This window comes from Molothrus ater, chromosome 13 (genome assembly GCF_012460135.2).
Source record: "Molothrus ater isolate BHLD 08-10-18 breed brown headed cowbird chromosome 13, BPBGC_Mater_1.1, whole genome shotgun sequence".
Taxonomy (NCBI): domain Eukaryota; kingdom Metazoa; phylum Chordata; class Aves; order Passeriformes; family Icteridae; genus Molothrus; species Molothrus ater.
Window position 1 is genome coordinate 10,047,423 of NC_050490.2, and position 20,972 is coordinate 10,068,394.

A 20,972-nucleotide genomic window follows, 5' to 3' on the forward strand; every position below is an offset into this window, starting at 1 on the left:
GGGCTGCAGCTGGGCCCAGGAAGTGCATTCCAGCTGAGCTTCCCCTGCATCTGCTAACCCAAAAGAGCCCCTGAGGTAAAGAGCCTGCAGCTGGCAGCAGCTCCTCTGGGGTGGGTTGGTTTTGCCCAGTAGCACTTAAAAAAAACCAAACCCACAACAATAAACAAACAAAAAAGTAATAAAGCCCTGTGTTTATTCACAGTGATCCCAAAAATCTAAAGCAAGTCCAAGGAGCTGTCCTTTTTGCTTAGTGCAGTTTGACTGACTGGGGTTTTTCCACACATTGTAGACACACAGATTCAGAAAATTCCAGCCCCATCCCTATAAACCTGGTATTGGAGAGCCCATGCTGCTGTGGGAGCACAGGCAGGGCAGTGCTGCCTGAAGGAACTTAGCAGGAGCAATTATTTTCTTGTGGTGCCCTTTTGGTATGTGCAGAAATGCAAAGCACTTAAAAACTCACCAGAGGCAAGGAAATTTGCTCAACGTTAGTGTTTCTTAAATGGCAAAGAAATGAAGAGGGAGTAAAAAAATTCAGTTTGTAAAGGCATAAGGGTAACTAGTTTTTTGTCATTTCCCTAGCACAGATCACAGTGTGCCACCCACTATTTCTTGTACTTTCCAAAACTCTGATCAGGTTGAGAAGACAGAGGCTGAACCCACGTAAGAGGAGTAATTGCTGGAGTAATTCTGACTGCAAGTCATAGAACCTCCAAAGTGAGGCTTGTAACAGAAGCACTCCCACCAGAAGACAACTGCAATAGCAGAACTCAAACATGAAGTTCAGGTACATAAAGAGAAACTTCAGAATTACAGGACACAGCTTTATCCTTTTTGAACTGCTATAGATATTTTCACACGTGGGAGCTGCAACCCAGTTAATGACACTGTTACAGGTCACTGTTACTGACACAGAGGTGTGAGCAGTTAAAGAGGGGACAACATACAGGGAAGTTCATGTTATTGTCCAAAGGTGACTTCATCCATCACTCCAACAATAAGGGCAGGTAAACTGAAGTTCTCAGCCAGCTGAGTATGAGAGAAATCCCAGCTTTTGGAAGTACCTGTGCTTATCCTTGTTCATTTCCTCTTAAGTAAAACATTATTTCCAACTTGATATTCTGGACCTGCTTCAGTCCCAGGGTCTCTGAAGAAGGGTGGGTGTTTTTATCTAATATTTTTCTGGTCAGTGACATAGCAGGTGACAAACAGGGCCGGGATCCATGTGAAAAGCCCTCTGCTCATCCTGCTTTTTGCCTCAGCCACTCCCCTGCTGTGGTGAGGGGCTCGGTCACCCCGAGTGGCACCACACGGCTCCTCCACCCTGTGGCCGCAGTGTGACACACACCTCTCCCAGCACCTGCAGCGCCGCGGCAGCCCCTGCCCATCAACTCAGCATCAAAGAGTCCTGAACAAACACAGCACTGTAATAAAGCCATAAATTTCTACAATCATTTTTATTAGTTATGGAAGAATCCCCACTAGTATTTACATAGTGCAAAAAAGCTGTTATTACTCCAAAAAGTACGGTAGACAGAACAGTTATCCTTCATACAGCAAAAAAGAAATGGAACAAACCCCTTCATATTGTATTTTATAATGGTTTTTCTACTACTTTAACCTAAATATTACTATAAATTTTAAGACATCGAAGATTAAACAGCTTTCCTTATTAGAATCTATTTAAAAAGTAAATTATATGAACTATTGATGAACATTTAGAACGTGGGCTGTGCCAACAGGGTTTCTACTTTCAGCATTACCATTCATTGGTGAGGAAGTTTTGGGTTAGACATTCTCATGTTTCCTTGTGTGTGGAAGGGTGAGCCCCCTGTTCCTGGTTTCTATGGCTTGTTTCTGCTGGGTTTTGTTCTGTTAACAAATTGCCATGTCTAATTTTTAAATGGCTGACACTGAAATCATCTGAACAGTTTCATTAGTTGGCACAACTTCACAAGAAATACTAAGTGACAGTTTCAGCAACAGCAGCTTTTCAAACAATAATACTTTTTTACATACATATTTAAAGTAACATTATTAAAATTTAAGCTTGTGTTAAAGAACTGGACAGAACCACATTGTGTAAGCTCCCACCCACCCATAAAGACACCTCTTAGCTTTACCAGAAGAACACCAACAAGTGCATTACTGAACATTTTCTATAATGAATTTTTAAAACACAGGTCAATACTCTCTGTCACTGTTTAGCTCCAATCCTACAACAGCCTGCACACAACTTAAGCAGATAAACAGGCCACCAATTTAAGCCAGTGGCACTAACACTCCAAAGTATGTGTGAGCAGGATCAGGGCCTTTGCCTTAATCAGACATTGCTACTTGGTCCAACGAAGGACTGAAGTTCTTCAGAATTTTTCCCTTTTACAGATTTGTAATCCATGTTTTATTATTGACAGAGATACTTAAGAGTATTTATATAAATAGGTTGTATACATAGCCACCTCTATCAGTTTTAAAGATCCCTACCCCTACCACAGATACATTATTTTTGATTTTACCAGATAAAGTAAGTGGTGAAATCATTTCTATAAACAATGCCTTAAGAAAAGTAGATTTGTTTCCCAAATAATTATTTTCACAACAAAAATATCTATACACCTATAACTACAGAAACATCTTTTCATGGGGACAGTAACAACCTGTATAAACTGCACACTTTTACACTGAAATAGAAATTCAACTACTTTTTAAAAAAATCATGGTATTGTAGAACATTTGTATGCTTTCTTCTTAAATTCTGCTGATAATAGAACCAAAATTACCACAGTGAGATACTCTCCTTAAGTGCTTCAAGTGGCAAGGAACTTCCCTAATTTCCGATGCAAATGGATCGCTCCCAAAGCAATTGCAATTTCATTCTTACAGTTATTGCTTATTCCCAGCTTATCAAAAAGGAAGCACTAAACCCAGTTTTCTTTACTCAGTTTCAGTTTGCTCCCCTAAGGGTGATCTGCCACATTTTAAAAAGAAACGAGTTCCTTATTTGCTGGCAAATTGAGAGATAATTATAAGTGCTGTACCACTTTCAAGAACTCTATTAAACTTGTAGCAAAACTGCAGTTAAATAGCGGGCTGAATATTACAAGACCTCTTTGATATAAATGTCAGAAAACTTTAAAATGACAGTCCAAGTTCAGAAAGACATATAAAAAGATGCGCCTCTGATGTTAATACTTCAAGATCAAAAGTTATTTGAATCACTGGCACTGAAAAGGCTAAAGGAGAAACTACAAACACCTTTGTTTTTCGATGTTCTGGCGAAGTTTCGCCCTCAGTGTATGCACCGATCTCACCTGTGCAGACGTGCTTACACATCCAAGGGCAAGGTTTGCTTGTCAGCAGTTCAAACACCTGTCATGTCCTAAAGCAAAAACTCTTAAAACATACAGACAGTAGAAATCTGCCATGGGGACAGTAAAAGGTTTAACATTCAGGAGGCATCATTCCTCAGTCCTTGTTTTCCTATGAAAGGCCTGTTCTACACCTAGGAGGATTACACTAAGGAGCTAAGAACGTGACACAACAGCCAGTTGTCACAGCAGCTCTCTACTGCTTATCTACATAGCATCTGCTATGCCTAGAGCTATCAAAGCATTATTTACATAATACACAGTTTCTATTATTCTCATTAGCATCCAAAAACCCAGGGCTAGATGACTTCTAAACCTGGAGTCTTATTTTCCCAGTGCAACTTAAAACACCAGCATCACTACTGCTATAAACATTGGTCCCATGTTCCTAAGTGTGGACTGAACACCCAACTCAGCTAATTTCAGTTTCCTGTGGTTTTCAGCCTACCCAGAGGCTTTTCATGCATTTTGATACAAGTGATAAAAAAAAATTAAGTGAAATTAAAAGAAACATGTTTGCTATGAAAGTGTTATTCACGTGAGTTACTCTTTGGCTACCCCTGTGGTGAAGCTCCTGCTGCTGGCAGTTTCAGAATATCCCTTGCTATACCAAAGATGGAAAACAGACTCCTGACGTGCAAGGTTTAGACACACACTCCATCCTCAGTCTGAAACAAATTCATCACCAGTTAATGCATTTCACTCCAGTATTCAGAACAGAACACAGAACGATTCTCTAGCAACAGGTGGGTTTCAGAGAGGGCATCTTTTGTTTCTTTTACCTCTGCACCACTGAAATACTTCCCCAAACTACAGGGCACTTCCTCATGTCCTGGAATAACTACTTTCTTCTCTATCTGGAGGTCAACTCCTAAAGCTGTTACAGCTGCAAGAAGAGACAAAGAGGTCACGTTTTCAGCAGTAGTTCTTCAGATCCATCCTGGCCAGGATCAGAGCATGTAGGTGAAGGCAGAGATAGCCACCACATCATTCACACTTGCTCTTAAAGGATTATTCTTGCTTTTTGCAGTGTTATGCAGAATACAAAATGCAAAACAGCATTCCTGAGGTAAGTGACAGGAGAGAGAGGAAGTCATCAGTTTACTAAAAGCCCTGAATAGGGATTATGGTTAATGAGTCACTTAGTGTGGTTTGGCAGACAGCAACTGCAGAGAGAATGGGGAATTTTTGTTTTCTTTCCTGTTTTGTTTTGTTTTTTTTTTAATGCAATATTTCTACCTTGTAAAGAAAACCTGCAAAACATTAATTGCATCCCTCTGGTTTAAAGTTTTTCTGGAATCAAAGTTATTATAGCTTATTGTAACCATTTCAGCTATCAGCAGCTTTTTAATGATGCATTCACCAAGATCAACTAAAAAGCTGCATCAATCTTAGCATAAGAATCACACACAATTTCTCTACTGTTTAATTCTCATTAAGATTGCAAATGGCTTTTTCTAGCTTTTCATGAAAGAGAATCAAAATTTTCTTTTTATTTCTAGATAGAATTAGAAAGTCATGGCCAAATACACTGACAGGCCTAGTATAACACCATACCAACCAACATGAACTGTTGGTAATTTGTCAGTGTTAATGTAGGTTACCTGTTTGAAAATAAGCTGAAGAGTCACAACTTCAAAGAATTTTTCTTAAAACTGGTCAGTTACAAGATGTTTCCTTTTACAAAACATCAAATGAATGCTTACTGACAACTTTTCCACACAGTTTCTAATCTGGGAAATCAATACTGATTAAGAGCTAAGATAGTTTTTAAATCAAAAAAGTAACAGACAGCTACAAAAATATTGTTGTGAATTAAATACAAGTATTAAATGTTTAACAGTGCAAAATGTTGAGATGAAGCATATGGAATAATGGCTGCAACCTTTACAACAGTTAGTTTTACTATAGTTTCTAAAAAGTTCCTGAGTTCCTGCTTATTTTTACGGCATATAGATGGAATCTGTGTGTTCTTTGTTCAAAGAACTGCAGATGGTGGGTTTATGTTGAGTGTTACTTGCGTGCTTTTCATTTGTCCATTCCTCCCCGTCAGTGCCGGGATCAGCCTGCTCTGAGGTCTCCATTTCTTCCTCTTCACTTTGTTCAGCATTGTCTTCCTCAGCACCACTAAGGGTCTTCCCGAGCTGCAGCGTCTCCATAGTTCTCTGGGTCTCTGAAACCCAAGATTCAATTCTGCTATTAAGCTGAACTTCTACAGAAATTGGTTCGTGGGCATAATCCTCATCATCGTCATCTTCCTCTTCCTCCTCCTCTTCCAGCATTCCTGGCACAAGGGTACTGGTGGTACTGGTCATGGAGGAATTCAAAAGGTCTCGGCAGCTGCCATCCAGGGATCCTGTTTCTGTACTCTGCTGTGAGGCCCATTCCAGGTTGTCATCTGGTTTCACCTCATCTTTGTCCCCTGGCGTGGCTTTCCCGTGATTTGTTGCTGAGGTAGTGCCAGCTGTAGCCAGAGGTGGTTGTTTATTAAGAGTGGTTTTTTCCATTTGGCCATTACCAGCTTTTTCTGGTACTGCAGCCTTGCACACGGATTCTCTCTCATTTTCAGAGGTCTCTAACCCATCAGATGTTTCCACCATATTTCTCCAGTTTGTTTCTACAAATTATGAAAGAAGTTGAAGTAGGAAACATTAATTCCTTGTACATAAAAATATCTCTCCTGAGCATGCAACAACAGCCTAAATAGCAAAATGAGCTAATATTAATATTATTCTATGCTTTCTAGAAACATTTCTACTAGAAAAAAGAGGAAGAAGAGAAGAGGAGAGACAACAGAAAGAGCTGTGAATAACTTTGGGTTTTTACAGTACCCTAAAGCAGAGATTCCAAAGTTGAAAGTTTGTGCCACTTAGTTTCCTGTGTAAACACCAACTGTAGTACTAGGAATAGTTAAAGAGGTGACTCTCAAGTACAAATTAAAAGAAGAAAATTGCCACAATCTTAAGTTATTATTTAAGGATTACTTATAAAACATCTAACTCCTGAAATGAATTTAAGATACCACAAAAAAGAATTTACTAAAAAGACAACAACATTCTCTTTAATTCACTCTCAGAATCAAAAAAGAAGGCTTTAGACTTCTAACAAGTAGTCTCCCTTTTATATTCTTTTTCATCTGGGCTTAAGCAACTGGATAAATGAACTCCCCTTTCCTCACAGTAGAATCACTCACTGCCATCTCAAGTTTAAAAATGTAAGCTACATTAAACATGTCCTATCTTCAGAGACCTCATATTTTAGTTCCTGCTGCCATCAGTTCTGGCTCAGTCATATGATCAATTCTGTGCTATCAGTTTTAAAACAGTTCAATAAAACTGGAGAAGCCACCTACACTGATGTTAGATACCTATAACACTTCTGAGGATAGAAATTATTGTTTCCTATATTTTTTCAGGGAAAAAATTACTTCTGAAATTTACTGAAATCCAGCTGATCTCTTCTTATCCCTGGACATTGCAGAATACTGTAAATTAGGAAGAAGGATTGCATCTTTAGTACATTTCACAACAAACAAACATCATTTGGAAAACCCCAGCTTCTATTTCCAAAGGTAAGCTTTAAGCTACTTACCATATTCTTTCTCATTGACCTCAGAGATGGGTTCAGAAATAACACTACAGAAGGAGATGGCACTTGCTGCAGAGGGGTTACGAGAATGGCCCATGTGATGTGGGGCCTTCTTGACGTTCTTCAAGGCTTCTTCTGCCTGTTCCTGCTCCATTGCAGCCACCATGTCCCTGTAGGCCTTCCTGGCCTCTTCAGTCAGGGATACCAGCTTATTAAACAGATCCTAAGCACAAAGGCAGTTTTATCAGCAGTAATTCTTACTAATAGTTTTCACTTTACTCCTTTCAGTCCAAGGTATACCACATATGAACCTCAAGATTACCACCAAATACCTCAACTTTAACTAAGAATTGGTTGTTCTCTGTATTAAAAACACCATTCCAGGTTTATGCAACTTTGAGGAGATGGACATACTTTAGGATACTCTTTTTCTTACATTCTTAAGCCTTCCAGAGAATTTCAGATTACAGTTTAAGTGTGTTTAAAATCTACATATGATGTGACCGAAGTGTTTTAGCACAGTCTCTCAGTACCATAAAACTGAATTTCAAAGAGAAGACACCATAATATAGATGAGGTCAGGGTTATTATCAAAGGTGTATTAGGTGTGCTCCAATGCCAAAACAATTCTTTACTACATAATTGTTTAGTCCAGCCACTTCTGTGATTGGAATGAATGACTTACCTCAGCACCTGAGTAGTTGAAGATGCCCACAACACTAACAGGAACCAGCTTGTTCACACAGCGGCCGAGGGCCTTGCGGCCCAGAGCAAACACAAATGGAATTTCTTGTTCCCGTGCCATGGCTATTACATTATAGAGAGCTTCATCTAGACCACCTTGAAGAAAGCAATTTTAAATAGATATCTAGTCACTTGAAGTCATCACATAGCATGATACAATTCTCTAATGCACTTTAACTGCAATTAGCCAGTAAAACTTCAATACACACATCAGCAGCTTCCTATGTCCCAGAGGATAACACACAATACATTTCAAGGGTAGTGAATGAGTACAGATGAAGGTGATATTCTGTATTCTCTATTAGTCCTGCACACAAACCAGAGTTTCACAGGTCTTTCCTTAAGAGAGCTTTGTTCTCCTATCTCAGGAAGCCTCTGTTTATACTTCTGTTTGTGGCAAAATGCTTTGGTTGGCTAACAATTCACATTCTTCTTAAGGAACCTTCCTAAAAAGCACCCAGAGCTCAGGACTCTCTGCAAGGTGTATTGAACACAGAAGGACATAACACACAGAGTAAATTTCAATTCTACAATACCTATTCTTCTTTAAGTTTTTCACCCTCATGAACAAGTTTCTTCCAGAACAGAACAGAAAGGAATAAATGTGGAATGGCAATTACCCAGTTGGAGTCTGGAATGTTACATCATACATAATAATAAATGCTTCTAACCTTGCTAATTAACACATTTAATCAGCACAAGAAAACTGCAAAGAGCCAAGTGCACCACTTGTTTTTATCATTTATACCTTTTGACTGAATTTTTTCACAGTTGGGGGATATGATGACACACTTGATCTTGTTTAGTTTCATGTGTTTTGTAACCTCACGTAACCCCATGACAAGTCTCCTCCTGGCTTTGGCTCTCGTGGGATCCTTTTGGTAAATCCGCTCCTGGAAGCTGACGAGCTCTTGCAATAGCAGAGTCACGCACTCATCTATTTCTTTACTTAGAACTTGGTTACAGTATCTGTCAATTCAAAACAAGATTGACAAGAGTCAGCATTGCTACTTCACCAATGTTAGCATAACCAATGTTTCACCCAGCCTTTTTGCAAATGAAAATAATTTTACTTCCTCAGAACAGTCATTTAGCTTTTACTAAAGTCATTAAAAGGATTTAGAAATCAGACTGCAAACTGTAAGTTAGAAACACATCCATAAAACATTTGTATTTGTAGTAATATCCCTTATTTCAAGAAGCCAATCAAAAATAATATTTAAAGTACAAACAAATACTGCAATACGTGCCACAAGCAATTTTCCTCTACTTAATTTAGTACATTACAAAGATTTTATTAATTGACATTAATAAAAAAGCCCTAACACGTTAAGAGGTAATATTACAGTATTTTAAGCATTCCTAAGTATTCCTTCCTTTCCCATTCTAAGCATACATAGCCTTCCTTCAAAAAATATTTTGCAGAGAATACTCCCACCTGGCTTACTTGCTGTGGCAACAAAAGAAAGTCTCAAGTAAGTGTTTGTTCATCTATACACACATTTGTGTGCAAACACAAGCGATCCATTTAGGGGAAAAAAAAGAAAATACTTGCAGAACCTTCTATTTCTGAAAGGGAAGCTTATGTTCATTAAGCTTGTAAGTCTAAATCTACCCACACTCGAAACACAAGGGTGACTGAAGTGCAAGTCTTGAATTTATATTAAAAAAGCAAAACTCTTACTCTCTGAATCTCTTGCTGTGAATTTTGGTTATTGCAGAAGATGCCATTGGACTGCCTATTCCAGAACTAGCAGGTGAACCCTGTGACACTGGGGTCATGCAGTATGGAGAATTCTGACTTGCTGGAGAAAGTGAAGTATCACTAGGCATACTCAGACCAGTTTCTGAAAGGCAATTTTTAAACATTACAAAATACAAATACATTTTTTTAATGTGAAAGAAACAGAACCACACTTCTTGTGTTATCACTCCCTTCGTCCAAATTCCATTTTGAAAACCTAAGCATTATTCTTCCCTCCCCTTCTGGAGGGGTAGGGGAAAGGGGAGAAAATAAACTGAACACACATCCACCACTTAGCATGGACTGGATAAATAAGCAGTATTTGAATATTTATTAAAAAATATCTTGAGGTTACTTTGGGAACTTGATAAAACAGAAGAAAAAAACATGTTTAAATGTTATTACTTCTTCCAATAATTCCTTACTATTTATATTATATATAAAATACTCAACTAACTTATTCCTAGAGTGCCTAGGATTTTCCCACTCTAGTCAGACAGGTCCATTCAGAAGAAAAAGTTATCAAGCAGTACATGCAGAATCCTCACAGACACCTCCTTCCCCCACTCCCACTGCCCCAAACATGTTGAAGACATGGAAAATTCATTGAAGTTTCTCAGTTGCTCAGGCCTGCTGCTGCAAACTGACAATTCAGAAATTGCAGCTGATTGACATGTTCAACAAACTGGAGAAATCTATTTACAGTTTGCAACTTCTATATCTGGAAAACTTTCAGTATGTTCATCATTAAAAAGTACTGTGATCAACATAGCATGGTTGACAGGAGTCACATTTTTCTTGCTTATCAAAAATACTATCAACTCTGACATGTGGTGGGAACAACCACTTGAGATGATAATTAAAATGCTGTATGGAGATCATGTCCTGAGAACACACAGTGTATTGAGCCTTCCACAACTGAGGGACAGCTAAGAAGAGAAACATATTTTATGTTTCTCTTCTTATGTCACTTGTGTGGCATAAGAAGAGAAGCATAAAATATGAAAATAAGCAGATTAGTATAGCTGAGGGGGAGTGATGGGCTTCTAGAGACAGAGACCAACCTTCCTGAGAGGCCAGCTCCTGAGACTGGTCAGCAGTCAAGTTTAAATGAGCCTCCTTCTGTTCATCAGAACCCAGAAGGCTGTGGTCAGCTGATAAACGGCCTTTCTTCTCTTCTCTCTCTTTCAAAATAATCTAGAAACAAAACCAACAGCTGTCAGCATCTGAAAATTAGATATACCTGTAAATAAAAACATCCCTTTCACTGAACATAACAATGTTAAATAGGTTGTTTTGAACCTTCCTACGCATGCCAGGTTAGAAACCCTGGAAATCATTTCAAGTTTCCTCTTGGATTACAAAGAGTATTTCACTGCAGCATTTTACAGATGGTATACTCAATACTCACACACTTCTACATAAATAGTACTTTCAGTAGTTTAAGTACTTTCACAACTTCCTTTCTGATACATAACATTCACTCATTAACAATTCCTCATCCCCATGCCTGTGAAAGAATACCTAATGCAAGCATACCAACCATCTTTATGAAGCACCTCAATAAAGACAAACCTTTCTATAAAAGACAGGAAAGTGAAAAGGTGAGTAGCCATGGAAATACTGGTATTACTATCATTTTTAATAGCAAAAACATAAAAGCCTTGACAACAAAGAGTTTAGAAAACTTTTCTGAACAGGTGAATTCCTCTAACTCAGATCACAGGTCAGTCAGAAAAAGGCCTGCATTTTTAGGGGTCACTTTTTTATATTTTACCTTCTGATCTCCATATATATACTCTATTCCTTCTGCATATATATAATTTATGATTAGGTGAATATAGATATATATACAAGCAATTAATTATTTCTAAGCTTACTCAAAAATTGTGGGTTTGCTTCAAGTTCTTTACCCATCTCTATAAGAAGGAGTAAGAAAAACTAAGGTTAGCATACTAAATTGACTAAGAATCAGCCACATGAAAAACCTATGGAAGCTTTTTCATGTGTCCTGATGCCTGCAGTTAAAAAAAGAAAACACCCTTGCAATCTGTATTGAGATACATTTTTATTAACTTCAACTGATTATGCGGATATCAAAGTTATGTTATATGTCTAGATCCAAAGGAGAGGGCATCAGTTTAACAGAACTGGAGGCAAAAGCTCATAATTCCCTTGCCCACTGCTCAGGACAAGCAGTCTTCAACTAAGAAAACAATAGGGTTTTTTTAAGATTATTTTTGAAGTATGAGTGTGGCTCAAAACACTCCAAGGGTGGCACATTTACCTTTTTAAGTGCTGTAGGGCGTTTCAGTTTTGCAATCTCTCTCTCTTTTCCTCTCTTCACTTTTGGGGCAGTCGAATCCAAAGGATTAAGGCAACCCATAGAGGGCTGTCCCTTTGTAAAGGACCTTCTGCTGGCAGATTCTTTGGTATGAAAGGGAGCAGCACTGCCAACTAAATACAAGATAGGTATTAGTTTCACCAAAAGCCATGTCAGCTTTATTTCAACACTGTTTTCAGAATTTCCACTGATGAATTCTCTAAGTAGATTTTCCTTCCTTGGAAAAAAAGCAGTTCATAATGACAGGAAAATTACATCATCAGATATTGTTGCTTCCAGATGGTTTTAAGCTTTCTTCAACTTAGCCTCATGTTTTAGGAAACTGTGGATTCCAGGAATTACTTTAATAAATGGTAAGGGGTCTCTCTCAAATGACTACATGTAGCTTTATTAGTTAGATGATTATGGTAAGATAAATTGCAAATATTTATCCAAACGTTGATTTTCAGTTATTAAAGACTTGAATAGTTGACAGGACAAAACAGATGAGAGAGCAGAGCATGTAGTTAAGTGGATCTTTTGCCAGAAAGAATAAAACAAGTGCTGTCTCCAATGGAAATGCCAACAGTTCTTTGCTGAGCTTTGTTTGATATAACCTTGCCAACTTGAATTAATGTTTGAACACTGCTGAAACTCAAAGCAGGTAAAGGAACCAACACACCAGAAAGAAAAGGGTAACTATGTGCATAATGATGGACTCCAGGCTACATACAAGAGCTTAGGAATCAGACTGGCAGGTTATAAGTAATTACAAAAATGTCAAGTCTGCATTTGGCAGCAAGTATTAAAAAAGCTAATTTAATGTTGTGTTGATAAAGACATAGCAAAAAAACATAATTAAGCCATTGTATACATTCATGATGGAACTATAACCTAATCTGTGTATGTCTGATCTTATTTTTAAAAGAATACAGTAGAACTAGACAAAGTACAGAAAAAGAAATATGGATTCTCAGGAAAGATACTTCCAGAATTAAAGAACTAAATAGAGTAGGACTCCTCAGAGACCTAACAGACATCTAAGAATCAGAAGAGGAAAGAAGGGAATAACTGCTCAGTCTTTGTAATACAAAGGCTGTGAAAGCTAACAAAATTTTGAGTTACAGCACAAAAAAACCCAATACTGACCTCCATCCCAAAAAAACAAAGCAGAAAGAAAAGTTTCTCCACACATGTGGAGGATGTAGTAAGGTTACAATTCATTGCCACTGGACATTATGCACAGTAAAAGCATAAGGTAAAAACAACAGACAGTTAAAGAGAAAAATTTGATTTGAGTAAGCCTTGAGTCAGGAGACCTTGAACTATAAACAGCAGAAATGGGAAGAATATCCTAGTGACATATCCCTCCATGGCACAGTCAAAGGTATCCCCTCTTCCAAAGAGTATTTTATAAAAATCTTGAGTAGAGATGTTCCTTTCACATGTTCATTTCAGCACAGAATTACTCTCAGGACACAACTGAGTTTTGAATAGCAGATCTTCTTAAAAGACATTTGGCCTCAGCTTCAGATGGATTTTCACCACTGTGTACAGCAGCTTAGAGGATGATAGCACATGTAATTTATTGAGAAATGCATTAAAAATAACCTTCCCAGGTTTTTAATCATGTTTATATTCAAAAGCTAAAACTTGACAGAAAGAAAAACATCTAAGAAGCTCAGATCAATCACATTCATGTTGGCACAAAGTGTATTTAGGCATTGTCAGGCACATTAGAAATACCTGTGTATGAGAGAGGCCTGGTGTTGGTGATCTGACGAGCTTTCATTGCTTGCTGCTGCTTTTCAAGAGCTGCTAACATGTCACCCAAATCCAGCTGAACAGGGGTCTTGCTCTTCTTTCCAGCTGCTTTTGATAAAGCCTCCTACAACAGGAACATCACATACAATAAATACAAAGAAATGTGCCTGCAACATTCTTTACACAGGATTACTGCTATTGGAGATTAAAAGGAGCAACAGATAACAAATCCTCCTCTTGACCAAGTGCTGGGGGGGGCAGGGTGCTACACACTTGAAGTTTTTTCTGTTCCATGCTTATCTCTGAATACTCTTGAGCTGTTGCAAGTGCTGCAGCCAAGGCCTTCTTCTTCTGACTTTTTGCACGCTTTGGTACAGAGGTTGTAATGGGAATTGGAGTTTGGACTATGTTGATTGGAGAATTCTCTGGTAAGTCATCCAACTAGAATTTTAAACAAAATGCAAAAAACCCACAGTTAAGACCTTTCTCTACAGACCACCAGATATGGGGCATTTCAGAATCAAATCACCCAAGGTTTTGATTACCAGTATGACATCCTAATTAATTACTGCTAGATGACACAAGCTAATTAATAAAACTACTTTATATTTCATTTTAGTACAGGAAAGCTATTCTATTTAGCTCCAATGATGGCTTCAGAAGGTTTTCCAATCTGATTACTAAATAAAGAATTTCCCCCTCCCCAAGATTTCACATAAGCCTTGACTTTCCTGGAAAGCAGCCAAATAGATTAAGCAGTCTATAGGCACAATTCTGCAACAAAATATTTAAGTAGATCACATGCTAAAAAAAGTACCTTTCCAACAACTGCTCCCACAGCCTTAAAGCAGACGCAGTTTGAAATTAAAGAAACTACAAACTGTAATTATTTTGAAAAACTGACACCATTACTAAATATTTGCAGATTTAACAATTTTAAGAGATGTCTGCATAAAAGCATCATGATCCAGCCTGGGACAGTCTGTGATACTGAGTGCCTGCAACATGTATCTTACAATCTCATTAAAAGAGAAAAATCCTGAAGTTGTGTTGTTGTTTTTTTTTAAGATGGGTTCCCTTCACCACTTATTTTAATTGGCATTTCTTTAGCATCCAAGGCTGGTAACACAAAAACCCCAAGATCATCACAATTACTGACACGTAACTCTTGTAGCAGAGATTCCTAAAAAAATTACACAAACTGAATAGTTTCAAAAGACAATGCTTTGCAAAAGAAAATAATTACTTACTACTTTGGGTGAAATCTTCTGCTGGATGCTGCTACTTTTGCTGCTGCCATTGTCACTATTTAGCTCTGGAAACTCATCTTCATCCTAAACAATGCAGAAATTAAGAATAAAAAGGATGGAACCAAGGTCACCTGAGAAGCATCAACTGAAACTGCCTAAAGTAGAAAAATAAATTGAATGCCTAAGTCCCACATAAGCTAGAAGGGATTATGGGACACTAATAAAAAATAATGAAAAATTAGGAAAGCATTTCTGTATCCAAATAGTATTTTTTTAAGAAAAATTTTCTTCTTTACACCAAAATAAAAAATCCTATTAGAATTAGAGGGGATAAGCCAGCGAACACACCAATTTCTATTCACAAGTGAACAGAAAAAGTTACTTGAAGGCTGCTTATTTAATTTGTCAACCACAGTGTTCTAAATTACTGCACTTTCCACAACATCCACATACCAGTCTCTTTCTGTACACAATGCGAGGATCATCTCATAAATTAGTGACCTTGACTGTACACCTCTTGGAGTGCAACATTTTGTAACTTCCCACTGAGAACATCACTTATTCCACACACAACTGGCATTGCTACGATGTGGAAAGGGTTTTCATACACCAGTACCTCAAAATACAGAGGTTCAGGGCTCTGCTCTGCTCGGCTCGCCTGGCTCGGAGCTAAAGGTTTTTCGTGTCGTTTCTGCAAACTCTGCATTCTTTCTGAAGATGTGCTGTGGTCTCTGCATCTGAAGCCAGACTGAAAAACACAAATGTGATTGGCATTTTGTAATTTCAGTATTTCAAGCTATGTACATGCATGCACATAAACCTGTCTCATCCCTGCTAATCAGCAACTTTTGTGCTTCGGTGTTGTGGATTTTTTTTTTTTTTGGTGAGGCTTTCTGGTGTGGTTTTTTGGTTTATTTTTCTTTAAAGCCTGCACAAAAATTCTATAGACAGTACCAGATTATTCCTGCCCCTCAAGACAGTTAATCTTTAAATTTGTAACTTAAATAGAAAGGTTTATTTTGGCCAAATATGAAGAAACTCAGGAGCTGCTGGTGACTAACAGCCATGAACCCCAAGGAACTGTCTGTAACCATGATCACTCCAAAGAACTTCCTCCCACTACATAATTATTCTGCATGCAGTTACTGCCTTTTCAACACATTTTTTATTACAATGCCCATGCACACAATTCTCTAAAGGCCAGAGACAGCAGCATAGTGGCATAAGGATTCTTCTGTTTATTATGTGACAGGTTGGTGGAAACCCATGTGCGAGTAGTTGGCAAAAACCAGTGGATTACTTGAATTTCACATTTATACTTACCTATTTATCAAGAAAATTTCCTACAGACCTCATACCAATTTAGTTTCAACAGAAAATAGTTTCTAGGACAATTCTGCCTTGAGGTACAGTGAATTTGGCTGAGGCAGCCTCATTTAAAACTTTTTGTGCCAGCTTTGTTTTTAAATATCTAAAATAGCTGCTAGATTTAGAGCCTAAACTGTGACTGGATGAAAGAAAGTCTGGTTCTTCCTGCTCTCCCCAATGCCATAAACTAACAATAGTGGCTTCCAAGGCCTCTGATTTGACAGCAGGTTATAAAAAGATTCAGAACTGCTACACTGCCAGATACAAGCATCCACAAACTTCTTTCTATAATAAACCCACAGTTACCAAACAGGAAGATTCAAGACAATTTAAGAATTCCATCTAAAAACCTAAACAGGCCAAGCTGGCTCACATATGTTTGCCCAAACAGGCACGTTTATACACAGCTCTCACTTGGAGCTCAGATTTCTTGTCTGCAATAACAACAGAAATCAAGCAAAACCTATGTTCAAACACAGGCAAATGTTTCAGCTTTCTTTGTACCCCTCTGGATCACCTGTCCCAGTAAAATCTCTCAAAATTAGGAAGACAACCTTCTCCATTCTCCTCGCATACTAATAGCAGAAATCCTGTCCCAACTGAAGGAAGTCTACAGAAATATATTCAAGCTTCAGCATAAAAGAATTTTAAGCCATTAAGAAAAAATAAAAAATGTTTAAAAATGGTATGCTAATGTAAATTTTAAGAAGTTTTGAAGACAACAAGTGTGAGAACACAGGATTCTAGTTCACCAACACATCAGAATCTTTCTTTAGAAAGTTTGAGAATTTTTTTTCTTCTGAAGTGTGAATGGGTCAAAAACTGAACCAACTTTTCTACATCCACACTATCGTCATTTCACAGGTTGCTTTATATATCCAATGTTCTCCCTAGGCAGATACAGATAAAGCACAGGCTATAGGCAGAGAACTGTCAAGGATATTAAATTTTATATATCTATATATATATATGATATAGAGCTAACTTACAAAACATACCACTTAAAAATGAGCAAACACGCAAATAGACTTTAAGGTTAACTTTCTATGCTGTTTTCATTAAATAGCTTCTGAATGTTAATTTTATAATTCCCTCCAAATTCCTTATTTCCCCATATTTCAAAAAGCCCCAATTACTTCACTTGAGAACCATTGGCAGCATACCTGTGGATTATTTCTTTGCTCAGCTTGTCTTCCACCTCTAGAAAAGGTTGGAGTTTTTTCAATCCAAGGTTTTTTTTGAGTTGCTTGGGAATTTACATTAGTCCAACCTATACCAGCTGAAAGAGAAGTGCCATCTATGAAAAACTGAATTAGTATCCAGAACATATCATAGTGATTCATATGCCACCAGAGCCAGGAACACAATCCTGATACAAATAAAGTTCTTGGAGAAAGTCTAATTCTCCTGTGACAACACTGACTTCCGTAGCTATTCTCAGATGTTGGCAGTTACCTTTGTGGAACGTTCAAGCTGCCAAGAATTGATCACCACAAAGCAGTGAGAAAGGAACTCTCAGGTTCACATTCATATCTATTTCTGTTCAGTCATAAATAGCAGTGCCTGGTATCCCCTACTACTTCCAGACTAATCAAACTATTTGTTCATGGTATATGTAAAGCTTCTAAAAAGTATCAGTGCTTCTGAAATAGAGAATAAGAACTCCCTTGGTCTGTTACTACCCAGGTATGTACTGCAGCCCCTGAGGAAAAACTAAACAGGAGCACAGCTTTGTCTGAATGCTGCCACTGGAGTCTCTAGCTTTTTTTTTAAACTCATTAAAGAAAGACAGCTGTTAATAAATTATTAATGATAGCTATATACTTGTTCATTCAGCAAGTAACAGGTGTCTTAGTGGAGGTGGTTGGAAATCACAGTAAAGATGCATCCTCAGAAGTATCTGATCAGTTAGAGCAGCATGCTGAAGTGGATCAAGAGGTAACACAAATGTGACCCAGCCAAATTTTAAACAGCTCACCAGTCAAGGCAATGCTTACTTGTATTTATCGATGGTTCTACAACCTGAAAAGGAAAAAAAACCAATTATTTTTGTAATTTTCATTAGTCTGTAGGCTACAAATATAGTTAAGTTACTCAGTTATGTTTACATACATTCATTGCACATGAATCTGTATTTCTTGAAGCCATAGCTGCAGCCTGGTTATTGCCATGCTTGGGACTACAGTAGCCACTGTCACTGTCAATGTCTGCCTCACTTGCTCCCTGCTCACTGGAGGACTCTGCAGCAGGGTGAGAGGTTCTCCTGCGCCTGCCTTTTGACTTCCAAAGCATCGTGGAGGCGCTCTCAGAAAGTGACTTATTGGCTATATCTGAAGGAAAGTCTTCAAGAAACAATAAAAATAAAATTACTTGTGCAGGAGTTCGTAAGAGACATGAAAAAGCTACACATCATAAAAACAAATAGAAAAAGCCAGTCTTTGCATTAAATCAGCATTTAATTTAAATTACATCTAGGTCCAACTGTTATTGATAACAAACTCCTTCAAGAGCTGGCAAAGTCTCTGCAGGAGAACCATGTCACTGCAACATTATAAGGTGACATACTGAGAAGGTATCTGCAACCATCAGCACCTTTTATTCATTATCCTTTTGAGCTGCAAAGACTTCTCTTAAAAGCTGCACCTGAATCAGGTCCACCCTCTTTTAGAAAAGATGACAACTGACACGTAGTTCTAGTTATTTCCTACACCCAGAACTTAAAAATAAAATTACCTGTTTGCTGTGATGCATCAACCAACAAAACAATCTTTGATCTGTTCTCAGGACCTGATGAACTGGTCTCCTTCTGAGTGGCAACATTTTTCACTGGAGGACGTTTACTTTTTATGTGCATCTGTAGCTGCTGCTGCTGCTTTCAAACATTGCCACAAACACAAAAAAAATGTGATAAAAAATGAGATATGTGCTTCCTCTGCAAAGACATTTTCTTTATACAATTCTACTTATCCTATTCAAAAGCAGACTTACTTTTTGAATGACTGGTCCCCTGTTACTGCTTCTGCTCCGCTGAGTGGACAATGGAAAGACCTGGCCTGAGGGGCTGGGACGCTCAGTGCACTCTGTAGTTACTGCACTTACAGCATTTGCTGCTTGAAAGGGTGCAGGATAGGGCGTAGGGAAAGGATGATAGAAACCCATGACCTGAGCACAGGGTGCTGGCATCAGCTGATAGTAAGTATATTCTGTAGAAACAGGTGGCTGTGCAGATATTATAGGATAAGCAAGGTATGGTCCTGCAGGATTTGGGCTGGGTTGTTGCCATCTGATGTCATTGTTATATAATGGAAATTGCCTATTAAAAACAAACAAAAGGCAAGAAAACTGCTCAGTAAGTCTTCCTTCCCCCTCTTAAAGAAAATTCAGGCCTTGATCACCCCTTCAAAAATAACAGTTCTATTATAATAAGTTCCTAAACTCAACATATTCTCCACTAATAACGTGAAGAAAACTGGATACAGTTACACATAATACTGAATCAGCTACATGGCACCATGCTATGTTTCACCATGGCAGGACCCAAGCAGGACACCCAAAGCTTGGCTTCATTCAGATATTCAGACAAAAAAACCTCCTGACTGCCCTAGATGATACAAGAGCACAGCAGGTGACTTCGGGAGGGATTTGTACCAGACCTTCATAGCCAAGAAAAAAACAAAATGTAACAAAGAATATGATTGGAGAAAAGCAAAGGGAAGAATACGGTTAAAAGACTGAAGGCAGAGAAACTTCCTCCTCATACATGAAGGGTTAAACATGGTGAACAAAAACCTTAATATACAGCCCATAATCACTGACTCTTTTCAAGCCTCCACGTTTAAACCCATTTAAAACCCAATCATCTTCCATGAAGATGACAACCACTTATTACCTGTTGGATTGATTTTCCTGTACAAATGGATAGCAAGTGATCAGGTAGCTAGGGATTGGAGTTGGTTCCATGCCATTAATTCCTCCACTGTCGTTAGGAAGTGCCATTGGGATCATTAGTGTTTCTGGACCCTTCTTCTGAGGAATAAATGGTTCTACTTCAGCTGACAGCTTGACATTCTTAAGAGAAAATAAATAATGCCTTCATTAATTACAATCATAAATTGCTTGGGAAAATTTAGATTGATAAAGTTGTACGCAAGAACCATGAACAGCAGGCAAACGGATGACAAGGCTACAGGATTTCTGCAGGACACCAAGAGAGGTGGAAAACAGTTGGCAAGAGCTTATTGCATCCTTCCAATCAATGCAGGGTGTAATACAGATCACTAACATTCAGCATTTGTGTTAACCTTTACAACTGCAATGCAAGCACTAATTAATTTAAAAGGGACTGAAGCCCAGATCTTGCAGAGGATATATGAGTCGGAGCACAGAACGAAACCAAATTAGCACTGTATGTGGAGCACAGTTGTGTAGGCTTTCAGAAGTGAAACCAACATATGGAAGATGTAGTAATGCCTGGCCTGCTCTACAAAACTGACCATGTTTCTAGGCAATTATAAAAAAGACTTTTCAGCACTAAACCGTAGTTTAACTGCTAAGAGATGATGCACCACAGAAGAACCCTCCCCACACACTCTAGCTGCACAACTTGGATGTATTTTAAAGTGTTAAGATTATGACTAAAGGTTGTCATGAAGAGGGCTCAGAAATCAGTTTTAAACTGTGCTTTTAAAGAAAACTATCTCCCTCAATCCTGAAGGTATCCTTAGTTTAAGATGGTTTTGCTCACATTTTGGTTTTGTACAACATAGCTGCATCTTCCACTCAAACAACGAAAAATGCTGTATTCCATAAAACAACCGCAGAAC

General features: G+C 38.1%; 1 protein-coding gene across 2 annotated transcripts in view; it reads right to left on the bottom strand.

Annotated features, from left to right (window-relative positions):
* Positions 1-1,438: 1,438 nt before the first annotated feature.
* Positions 1,439-20,972, bottom strand: part of SECISBP2L (SECIS binding protein 2 like) — a 28,080-nt gene continuing 8,546 nt past the window's right edge. The window contains exons 2-18 of one of the 2 annotated variants that reach the window (XM_036389441.2): positions 20,039-20,217; positions 19,138-19,462; positions 18,883-19,018; positions 18,262-18,491; positions 18,147-18,171; positions 17,313-17,428; positions 15,398-15,529; positions 14,782-14,865; positions 13,805-13,972; positions 13,514-13,655; positions 11,732-11,901; positions 10,509-10,641; positions 9,385-9,547; positions 8,449-8,669; positions 7,642-7,796; positions 6,960-7,179; positions 1,439-5,985 (exon numbers count right to left, since the gene is read on the bottom strand). In XM_036389441.2, the coding sequence (XP_036245334.1) occupies positions 5,312-5,985; positions 6,960-7,179; positions 7,642-7,796; positions 8,449-8,669; positions 9,385-9,547; positions 10,509-10,641; positions 11,732-11,901; positions 13,514-13,655; positions 13,805-13,972; positions 14,782-14,865; positions 15,398-15,529; positions 17,313-17,428; positions 18,147-18,171; positions 18,262-18,491; positions 18,883-19,018; positions 19,138-19,462; positions 20,039-20,217 (3,273 nt within the window). In that variant the 3' untranslated portion in view covers positions 1,439-5,311. Of the gene's footprint in view, positions 5,986-6,959; positions 7,180-7,641; positions 7,797-8,448; positions 8,670-9,384; positions 9,548-10,508; positions 10,642-11,731; positions 11,902-13,513; positions 13,656-13,804; positions 13,973-14,781; positions 14,866-15,397; positions 15,530-17,312; positions 17,429-18,146; positions 18,172-18,261; positions 18,492-18,882; positions 19,022-19,137; positions 19,463-20,038; positions 20,218-20,972 lie in introns of both variants that reach the window. The other variant, XM_036389440.2, reaches the window with a different exon arrangement.